Source organism: Gorilla gorilla, chromosome X, assembly GCF_029281585.2.
Source record: "Gorilla gorilla gorilla isolate KB3781 chromosome X, NHGRI_mGorGor1-v2.1_pri, whole genome shotgun sequence".
Classification (NCBI taxonomy): domain Eukaryota; kingdom Metazoa; phylum Chordata; class Mammalia; order Primates; family Hominidae; genus Gorilla; species Gorilla gorilla.
The window spans coordinates 151,062,179-151,074,035 of record NC_073247.2 but is presented as its reverse complement, the minus strand read 5'-3'; the positions used below and the strand labels follow the sequence as shown (position 1 = coordinate 151,074,035).

At 36.6% G+C, this 11,857-nt stretch overlaps 1 protein-coding gene across 1 annotated transcript; it reads right to left on the bottom strand.

Annotated features, from left to right (window-relative positions):
- Positions 1-10,659: 10,659 nt before the first annotated feature.
- On the bottom strand, positions 10,660-11,025 carry LOC101130171 (putative SNURF-like protein). The gene has a single exon (XM_019019145.1). It carries the CDS (start codon positions 11,023-11,025, stop codon positions 10,660-10,662), a length of 366 nt encoding a protein of 121 aa, XP_018874690.1.
- Between the last annotated feature and the right edge of the window lie 832 nt (positions 11,026-11,857).

Genomic DNA, 11,857 nt, shown 5'->3' with positions numbered 1-11,857 from the left:
TGACTAAAACACCAAAAGCAATGGCAACAAAAGCCAAAATTGACAAATGGGATCTAATTAAACTAAGGAGCTTCTGCACAGCAAAAAAAACTATCATCAGAGTGAACAGGCAGCCTACAGAATGGGAGAACATTTTTGCAATCTATCCATCTGACAAAGGGCTGATATCCAGAATGTACAAGGAACTTAAATTTAAAAGAAAAAAGCTAACATTATTCTAAATGATGACAGAATGATTTCCTTCTAATATCAGCAAGGATATCTGCCCTCAGTACACTTATTAAACATAGTACTATAAGTTTAATATCTGCGTTAAAGCAAAAAAATAATTTTATATGTATTAGAAAGGAAGAAATAAATCTCTATTTGCAAATAATATTGTTGCACATATAGAAAATCCAAGGAGTCTACAAAAATCTCCTGGAATTAATAAGTGAATTCAGTAAGGTTGCAGATATAAGAGCAAGACACAAAAATCAATCGCATTTCTATATATTAACAATGAACCTGTGGAAATAGCAATTAAAACAGTGCAATATATAATCCCTCCAAATGTAACAAAATCAGGAATACATGTGCCAAAACATGTATTTTATCTGTATGCTGAAAATTACAAAGTGCTGATGAAAGAAATCCAAAATGACCCAAATAAATGGAGACATAGACCACATTCACTGATTGAAAGACCCAACATAATAAAGATGTCAATTCTCTCCAAATTAATCTATATGTTTAATATAAATCTCAGCAAATGGGTTTTCTTTGCATTTTTGATTTATATAGGAAGGCATAGGCCCTAGGATAAATAAAATAATCTTGACCAAAAAAAGTGGGAGGAATCACTCTACCTAACAAGTCTTACTATATAGCTACAATAATCAAGACAATGTGGTATCAGTAGAGGGATAGACAGATTGGTCAATCAAATAATATAAAGAATCTATTCCAGTCTGGGCGACAGAGCGAGACTCTGTCTCAAAAAAAGAAAAAGAATCTAGAAGTAGACCTTCACAAATATGACAAATATACTCAACTATTTTTGACAAATGTACAAAAGCAATTCAATAAAGGAGAGATGGGCTTCTCAGCAAATAGTGCTGGAGCAATTGCATATCCACAGGCCAAAAAATTAAGAATTCTTCTGAACCTCATACTTTATACAAAAATTAACTCAAAATGGATAAGAGGCTTAACTGTAAAACATGAAACCATGAAACTTTTAGAAAAAAACTTGAGGCAATCTTTGGAATCTAGGACTAGGCAAAGAGTTCTTAGATTTGGCACCAAAAGTATCATCCATAAAAGGAAAAATAGAAAAATGAACCTAAACACAATTAAAAGCTTTTGTTCTTTGAAATTCCATGTGAAAAGGATGAAAGATAAACAACAGACTTGGAGAAAATATTTGCAAACAATACATCTGATATATATTTTTGAGTATAAAAAATATAAAGGTCGCTCAAGACTCAGCAGTAAAAACAAAAACAATTCAATTATAAAATGATCAAGAGACATAATAAGTGACGTTTCACCAAAGTGGGTATAGAGATGGGAAATATGTACATGAGATGTTCAACATCATTAGTCATCAGGGAGGTGCAAATTGAAACCACAAGAAAATATTACTACACATCTATTGGAATGGCTAAAATACAATACAGTGACCACACCAAATGTTGGTGAGGATTCAGAAAAAATTGGATCATTCATGAATTGCTGTAAGAATGTAAAATGGTACAGCCACTCTGGAAACAGTTTCACAGTCTTACAAAACTAAACATGCAGTTACCAAATGACACAAGTAGCATCCTATTGGGTGTTTATCCCAAAGAAATGGTAATTTATGTTCACACAAAATCCTGTACACAAATGTTCATAGCAGTTTTATTCTTAGTAGCCCCAAACTGGAAAGAGTCCAGATGTCCTTCAACAAATGAATGGTTAAAAAAACAAAACAAAACAAAAAAACCTGTGACACATTCATTTCATGGAATGCTACTACTCAGAAACAAAAAGAAACAAACTATTGATAGACCAAGAACTTGGAGAAATCCCCAGGAAATTTTGCTGATTGGAAAAAGCCAATACCAAAAGGTTAAACAATATATGATTCAATTTATATAACATTTTTGAAGTGACAGAATTTTAGAAATGGAGGACAGATTAGTGGTTGCCAGGGGTCAGGGTTGGGGGAGAGAACACCCAGAGGTTGATATATGTGGTTATAAAAGGGCAACAGGAAAGATATTTGTGTTGTTGGAACTGTTCAGTGTTTTGAGTTTGTGGTGGATACATAAACCTGCATGAGAGAAAAAAACAAAGTATAGAACTAAGTGCACACTAATGAGTACCAGTAAAAGTGGGGAAACCTGAATAATGTTGGTGGATGGTATGATTAGTATCCTGATTCTGATATTATACTATAGTTTTCCATAATGTTACCACTCAGGTAAAGTGGGAAAAGTGAGCAAGTGAACTTCTGTATTATTTCTGAACTGCACGTGAATCTTTAGTTATCTCAATGAAAGTTTCAATTAAACATGTTACTACAGAAGTCTAGAGAACAGATGAGGAAATTTGACTTTGGTAAAACAAGATGCAGGATAATTTGTACAGTATGTTCTCATTTATTATTTGAATGGATGCATATCTACATAGTTGTATATTGGCATGGGAAATTGCTGGAAGGAAACATAAGAAATTATTGAAGTAGTGACCTTTGGAAAGTCGCAAGTGGGAGAAGACTCACTTTAAAAAATATGCCCTTTTGTGGCACTTGATTTTCTTAAACCACGTGCATGTACTACTTGTGTTAATTTATATTTTAAAACACATAGAAATAGAATATCTTAGGTAAAATATAAACTTTAGTGTGTTACAATATGAATTTTTATCTTCAATGCTATCATAATTACTACATGAAGTAAAGGATTTTATAAGAAATATCTTACAGGGTGCAAACGAGTTTACTGGTGTCTTTGTGAAATTGCCTTTGCAAAAATTATAACAATGAGAAAATTATGACAGTGAAAGAGACCTGATCTAACCAACCCCCATCTTACCTTTAACCTCCAACCTGCACTTAGTGATGCCCCGGCTTGAGCCAAGCTAACTTTGGGAGAAATTTACTTTATAGTTTAAATCATATTAGCCATTCTCTAAAACTAAACCACCTTTGTAAAACTAATTGAAAGACCACCAAGTTAGGAGACTGAGAGGAGCCTGAATTCTGTTAATATGCAGACATAAATGATAAACAGCCATTATCCTGGAAGTCAGAAGATTTGTGACTTCCTCAATTACTCCTGTAGATAACATCACTATTCTGGAGCCTAAGATTGGCCTTTTGTGATGTTTTTTCAGGCTTTTGCATTTCTGATGATAGGATGGCTTCACCTGGACCTGCCAACCAGTCCTGTAGCCCCCACCCAGAAGTGAACTGAGAGAAGGAGGACCATTTTCCACACTGCTGTGATTGCATCCCCAATCAATCAGCAGCATCTATTCCCTAGCCACTCCTCTTCCTGCCAAACTATCTCTGAAAAACCCTAGCCTCTAAATTTTCAAGAAGGCTGATTTGAGTAGTAATATAACTGTGGTATTCTGTTTAGCCAACTCTATGTGTGTAAAGCTCTTTATTGCAGTTTTCCTGTCTTGATAAATCAGGTCTACCAGGGCAATGGGCAAGAAGGACCCATTGGGTGGTTACAACTGGAGGAAGAAATTTTCATCAAAAAACAATTCCCATCGCTCTGACACTACAAACCCCCAGACTCCAGGCAACAGCCAATGGTAGTTTTTCAAAAATATGGTTCTAGGGCCCTGTATTTTGATGCCAAACTTTATGGAGGAAACAAATTCTTTGTGCTTGTGTTTTGTCATTTATACTGTCTCATTGATTACATTGCAAATATGTGCATGAAAACAGGCATATATAATTTTACAGTTAGAATCCTTCTAATGCTTGGTTATAAATATCAATAATATTGACAGCAGTAGGTGGCGAATATTTTCTACAGCCTACCAGCAGAAAAGAGAGGAACTGATGTCAGATAATATAAATCAGCTGGGCCTAATTCAGAGAGTATCAGAATTTCTGAAAAGACTTGATACATTTTGACTAAACGAGAAACAGCTAGGGAACAGGTCTTCAGTACAATTAATTAATACATAAATTCTCTGAGACCTTTTGAGCTAAACGTAAGCCTTAGCCACATACAGAGGAAAGACTGCACAAACAAAAGAGTCTGTAAACAGCAAAGGAGTAGGTCACACTTAGATTACCCAGGGCCAATGTGATTTTGAAAATGTTCGTTTTTTTTTTTTTACACTGATGAGAGATGTCTGATAAATCAATACCCCCACAGCAACATTTTTATCATAAAACCTATCTATGGAGTTTGAGGCTTCAGTGAGCCATGATCACACCACCCCATTCCAACCTGGGCAACAAGAATGAGATCTTGACTCCATTTTAAAAAATTATCTGTTTATCCCTTCATTTTTATTCTTACATCCTGTTTCACATCCTAGGAGGGAGTTGACCAGCAGCTGTCTTGCTCTAACAGCTTTTGAAACAACTGTACAGCAAGAAAATGACCCAATTTTTAAAAATGGGCAGAAGACCTGAATAGAAATTATTCAAAAGAAGACATACAACTGGCCAACAGGTATATTAAAAAATGTTCATCATCACTGATCATCAGGAAAATGCAAATTAAAACCACAATGAGCTATCACCTCACACCTGTTAAAAATGGCTATTATCAAAAAGATAAAAGATATGTGTTGTTGAGGATGTGGAGAAAAGAGAACCCTGGTACACTCTTGGGAATAATGTAAATTATGGAAATTACGGCCATTATGGAAAACAGTATGAAGTTTCCTCAAAAGTTAAAAAATAGAACTATTATATCATCCAGCAATACCACTTCTGGGTATATATCCATAGGAAATGAAATCAGCATGTGAAATGGACATCTGCACTCCCGTGTTCATTGCAGCACTATTTACAATAGCCAAGACATGGAATCACCCTAAGCGTCCATCAACAGATAAACGAATAAAGAAAATGTGTTATAAATGCACAATGGAATACTATTCAGCCTTAAAAAAGCAGGCATTTGTGACAAGAAGACATTATGTTAAATGAAATAAATAAAGGAATAAAGAGAAAAATACTGCATGACCTCACTTATATGTGGAATCTTATAAAGGTTAAATTCATAGAAGCAGAGAATAGAATAATTGTTGGCAGGGGTTGGGAGACAAGGATACGGAGACAGATGTTAGTCAAAGGGTACTAAGTTTCAGTTAGATAGGAGGAATTAGTTCTGGAGATCTATGGTATAGCCTGGTGAATATAGTCATTAATAATGTATACTTGAAAATTGCTAAGACAGATCTTAAATGTTCTCAACCCAAAGAAAATTACAAGAATGTGAGGTGATGGATATGTTAATTAGCTTGATTTAAGCATTTCACAAAGAATGTGTATCTCAAAATATGCTGTTGTACACCATAAATATTTAATTGTTTTATTTGTCAAGTATACCTTAATAAAGCTGGGAAAACAAGCAAACACACACCCTGGACCTGTGACTCCCTCTTCCACAGACATCAAGGGCTGAACAGCATTCGTTTGCAGTACCCCTCCACCACCTTGGTTTTAAGTGGTCACAGTCATGTTTCATCTTGAATGGCTACCATACTCCGCCTAGTAACACTTCAGACTTATTCCAGAGACCTTTGCAAATGTAGAAAAAAACTTCTGATCTTGGTTTAATTCAACCTCACAACATGTAGTTCTAGAAGAGCATTTCTTATGAGTTGGTTTTTAACTGAAGCTAGTCTCTAGGTAGGCCCCAAGAGTTAAGGTAAGATGCCAACCCCCTACATCCACTCTGATGTCTGACTTGCAGAAGAACTCCTAATGGAGCTGGGTGACTGACTGGTGAGTGACTTGAGAAAACAGCTATGTTTTGACTGAGCAAGTCCTGATAACCATGTGTTTGATGTTGTTTTTCACAATATATTCCTCTCCTCTCCAGGGTATTGCCAATCTATCAGGATAGCTTCACTTAGAAGACTTGCAGGCATCTCAGATTCACCATATTCCAAAATGAATTTAGGATTTTCCTTCGAAAACTTAAGATTCCCCCTCATTCCCTTTAATTTCAACTCCAAATTCTTGCTCTCCCCATTCCTGTACAATGAAAAAGCCTTGTGGATAATCCCTCCAAAATGTCCTTTAATACCCTTCTTTCTATTCTGATTGCCAGTGCCTTAAGTCATGTCCTTATCATCACTGACACAAATTGGTGCAAAAGATTCTTTTGTTCCCACTCTCACTCTTTCTGGAAATAATGATAATAATAGTTACCATAGAGTTCTTCCTGTATGCTGAGTATTTTCTAAGAGCTTTATATTCATTACCTTGCTTAATTTTTATAACCATTCCATAAGTGCCATTATTGTTGACATATTACAGATGAGGAAACTGAGGCAGAGAGAAGTGAAGAAACTTGTCCAGGTTTACACACATACAGTGAGTGCCCAAATTCATCTGTATTGCAATGATTCTCATGCTTTATGGAACATAAGAGTTCTGGAGGAGAAGGTATGTTAAAATACAGATTCCTGGACTCTACCCTTTGACACTCACTGATGCAATAGGTCAGGAGTTTGACTGGTGATCTGCATTATCCAAACACCACTGATTCTGATGGAGGTGTACCAAGGAATACACTATGAGAAACACTGGTCTACAACTTTCAGAGTAAAATTACTAAAACCACAAATCTCATATTTTTATTACCTGCTTTAAAACCTGCTGATGTCCCTATTGCTTTTAGGATAAAGTCCAAATTCTTTGGTATGGCATACAAAACCCTCCACAAAGCAGCTTCTAGCAATCTCTACAACCTTATTTTCAACCTCTCCTCCCCATACCAGACTTCTTATAATTCCTCAGCTATTCATTAGTGTATTCATTTACCTAACCACCATTGACAGAGTTTTTATTCATACTTAGCACTACACTAGATGTGGAGATACAGCCAAAAAGATAGGGCACCTGCCCTTGAGAAACTTAGTCCAGGAGAGAGTAATTTTAAAGAGACATATACAAAATACAATAAAAAACAGAGGATAAGGAACACTTAAGTCTACCTGGGAGTCAACAAAGGTGTCATTGTGGAAGTAGCATTTAAGCTGACACTTAAAGGATGAAGAGAAGTTTACCAGGTAGACAAATAGAAGAAAGAGTAGTCTAAGTAGAGAGATACAGCATGTATAGAAGTATAGAAATTCATATTCCAGAATCTATACATAGTTCTGTAATTCTAGAATGAAATGTAAAAGAGTGAGAGAGTAGTTATCAGAGTTGAAGCTAGAGACCTATCCACTAAGGGATACAGAAATCTAAGAGGCCCCCAAATTCCCAGTGTTAACTACACTGATTTTGCTGTGAATATAATAGGATATCACTTCAGTGTTTAGGTTACTAATCAACTGATTTAGAGTTCATAAAAAGGGAGATGATACTGTATGAGCTCTTAAATGGGTAGTAAAAAGTCAGAGATGTACTCCTCCTGGCTAGCAAGATAGCAAATAGCCATGTTGTGAACTGCCTTTGGGAAGCATGTGGCAAGGAACTAGCTGTAGTCTCTAGATGCTGAGGATGGTCTCCAGCAAACAGCAATAAAATGGGACCCTCAACCTTACAAATGCAAGAAGATGAATACTTCCAACAACTTGAATGAGTGTGGAAGAGGACCCCGAGCCTTCCATGAGAATTGTAGCCCTGGGCCACACCTTAATTTCAGCCTGTTGAGACCCAGAGAAGAGGACTCAGTTAACCTGTACCTGTACTGTCCCACGAAAACGCTGAGATTATTAATTTGTGTTGTTTTAAAGTGTTATGTCTGTGGCAATTTGTTATATGACAATAGAAAACTGGCACATATACCACGCAAAAGAATTTAGATTTTGCCCATAGGTGATTGGGAAATAGTGAAGGATACTGAGCAGGATAATGACATTATATACATGTTAGAAATCTGAGCAGTATAGAGAATGAATGGTAGAAACTGAAGGGAAAAGTCCAGGTATTGCTCCTTTTTTTGCTCTACTTTGGGGAGCATGTTCCACAGTGGTTGTGCCCCCTCTGTTGTTCCTGATAGCCCCTGCCTATATGAGCTCAGCTTCTACGAGGAATCCCCACCATAGTTTTAGCTACCACTGGGCAGCTACGATTTCAGGGATCTGATAACACTAACTACATTTGTTGTCTCCAGTCCCTGGTAGGCAGGTAGTAGCTAATCTCTGGGTTACCTTATGGCTGCTGTTGGGCTTCCCAGCAATTTAATCACGTATTAAGCCAATTACCTTCTTAAATTCCCTCTGTTTGCAATTTCTGGAGTGGTATCTGTTTCTTGACTAGAGTCTCACCGATACAGTTGGCAAATTGACAACTTGGGTGATTGATTATATGCAAGGGGGAGTATGAAGGATCTCAGATGACTTCTGAATTTGAGAAACCAATTGGATGATGATGTTGTTCACCCCAAGAGGGAAACATAGAAAGGGGAAGAAATGTGATGGAAGGAGGCCTGAATTGTTTTTGGCATGTTTAATTTGATGTGTCTGTGGGACATCCAAAATAGAGATGTCCAGTAGGAATTTGGATAGATGAGGCTGTAAGCGCCATGAAACCAGAAATTGATATTGTCTTATTCTAAGCTAGTTGTTACTTTTATGTTCTCATCTCATACTGCTACTGCCCTTTTCACTGCATTACAGTCACATTGTCCTCCTTAATGGTCTTCAAACACAACAGGCATAGTCTCATTTCATGACTCTTGCCCTTGTTTATTCCTCTGCCTGTAGCACTCATTCCCTAGATATCTGCCTGAGTCACTCCCTCAACTCCTTCAGGCCTATGCTCATATGTACATCTTCTCTATGAGCCTACTATCCTCTGACCACTTTATTTTAGATTGGACCCTCCAAAGCACAACTTTATCTCCCCAATTACTGCTTAAGTTTTCTCTATAGAACTTATCACCATCTGGCTCATTGCATATTTGATTGTTTACTGTACATTTTCCCCACTAGAATGTGAGCTCTATAGGGAAGAATTGTTTTGTTCACTGCTGGATCCTCAGTGCCTAAAATAATGTTGTATGAATTAGTTTGAATGAATGAATGAGATATGTATCCCCAAAGGTGGTATGGGTGGTATGGGCCAATTTCTAAATTGATTTAGAAATCATCAATTTAAAGACATAAGAGTGGATAAGATTACGTGAAAAATATTGGTAGATTGAGAAGAAGGGAGTGCTGAAGATAGAAACCTGGAAAACATTAATATTTAGGATCCTTTAAAAGATGAGAAACTAGAAAAAGAGCTGAGAAAGAGCCAGAGAGGGAGAGAAAGGAAACACACAAATAGAGAGTGGTATATCAGAAACCAAGTCTAGAAAGGAGAAGTTGGTCAACAGTGACAAATGATGCAACCAGGTCAAGTATGAGTGACTGAAAATTATCTCTTGAACTTAGAAACTAGAAGGACATTGATGGCTTTGGTGAGAGCAGTTACCTCTAAGTGGCAAGTCAGAAGGCAGATTGCCGTGAATTCAGTAGTGGAAGATAAAGGATTCTGTATGTGGATAATTCTTTCAGGAAGATTAGTTGTGAAGGAAAAAAATGCAATGGTATTTGGGGGTTATGGAATGAGTTTTTACAATTAGGAATGATTTAAGCATTTTGATATTTATGAGTAGGAAGAGTCAACATGGAAAGTGAGGCAGAAGATATAAAAGGGGAAAAGGGAGGAATCATCAATGGGGAAGGCAACAGGGTGTAAGAGAAATATTTGCACAGAGAAGCATGAAGTCCAGAGTTATTCCTGATGATCTTTATTTTATCACTGACCTAGGAACACAACCAAGTATTGAAGTATGCTCAGATGGGGTTTGAGTTTCTGAGGTAAATTCCATTTTGTTTTATATTGTGGTCATTTGGTGTCAATCGAGTAGGAAAATTTTAAAAAGAAATTATCTTAGATTTTCTATGTCTTGACTTTTTGTTATGATTTCTGTGGGAGTTCCTTGATTTACTATTCCTATCCAATTCCACTTCGGATTTTTCTTTTTTCTTTTTTTTTTTTTTTTTTTTTTTTTTTTTGAGACAGAGTTTCACTCTTGTTGCCCAGGCTGGAGTACGGTGGCACGATTTCGGCTCACTGCAACCTCCGCCTCCCGAGTTCAAGCAATTCTCCTGCCTCAGCCTCCCAAGTAGCTGGAATTACAGACATGCACCACTATGCCTGGCTAATATTTTGTATTTTTAGTAGAGACGGGGTTTCTCCATGTTGGTCAGGCTGATCTCGAACTCCCGACCTCAGGTGATCCGCCCGCCTTGGCCTCCCATATTTTGCCTTTGCTTGGGAGAAGAGAGGTAAAAATAGGTCACATGGGCAATGAAGTCCTCTGATGGACCGTTTCCCTTGTCCTTATGTTTGGCAACATAAATATTCTTCTAGAAAATGAAATATTTTTCTCTGAACACCAACTCTGTATCCAGAAATGTTTATATTATGTATTTACCTAAAGATACAGCTTCCACAGCAGCAAAAATAAAAACATGATGAAGGCCTCAATTCTTTTTATTCTTACTTACGATTTCAGAGTTGCTAATTTCTCTTTTTATTAGGCTATCACTCATTCCTCCCCGAATAAGCAGAAGCAAACAGTAGATGGAGCCTGGATTTTGCTTGGATTCAGCTTCCTCATTGTTCCAGTACGGCTTTTTACCACATCTTGGTGTCTCAGTTATGAATACCTGTCTCAGTTTGGCCTGGAAATCCACCACAAGCACTTGCTGCTGCTGAGAATGCCTCAGGTACAATTGACACTCTTGGTTGCTCAGTGCAGCTGTTCTGTATTTGACTTGAACTTCCACCTCGGGCATGTGCTGTTCTGTAGTCCATCTCAGGTGTAAGTGATCCCTTGCTTGCTCCATTGCCTCACTGACTGGTCCTTAGGCCAAAACATCAGGCATCTCTGACAGCCACTCCACTCTTCATCCAACTTTTTAAGTTCTTCTTGGCAATAGGTTTGGTCTGCTGCAAGTCAATCAAAAATGGTCTGAAGCAGTTATCCTACAGTATGGTTTTGTGAGATACCCTTTATTAAAATAATATGCTTTTTTCTACTCTTGAAATGAGAAGAGGATTTTTATAATCATAAATGAATACTAAATGTTACCAATTAAAATGCTTCTTGAGATAATCTTTTCCTTTTAATCTGATAATATGAAGAATTATAATAACAGAATTTCCAGTGTGTTACCATGTTAGTATGTCTAGAATGAAACTTACTTGGTCATATGTTATTTTTTTGACACAGTGGTGGATTGATTTCCTAACACTTTATTCAGAACTTTTGCATCTGTTTTCATTTGTGAAATTTGCTTCACTTTTCCTTTCCTGTGATATATTTTTCTGGTAAAATAAATGGTTAGTTTTACAACCTTTTTATACTTTCAAACAGTTCAAGTTAGACACTACTTATGCCTTGGAGATTATTAGAACTCACACATAAAGCCATTTGGGCCTTGTGCCTATACCTATTAAGGATATAGATCTTTGACTAAATTTCAATTTATTTTGTTGCTTATTGTCTATTGGGGTGTTCTCTTTTTGACAATTTGTATAGCTTTAATTATCCACTTAATATAGGTTTTAATGTTTTGATTGAAATTGTACATATCATTATGCTTTACACTTATACTTAAAACATCTCTTCTGTATCTGTGGTTATATTCTCTTTTTCATTTAAATGCTGTGATTTCT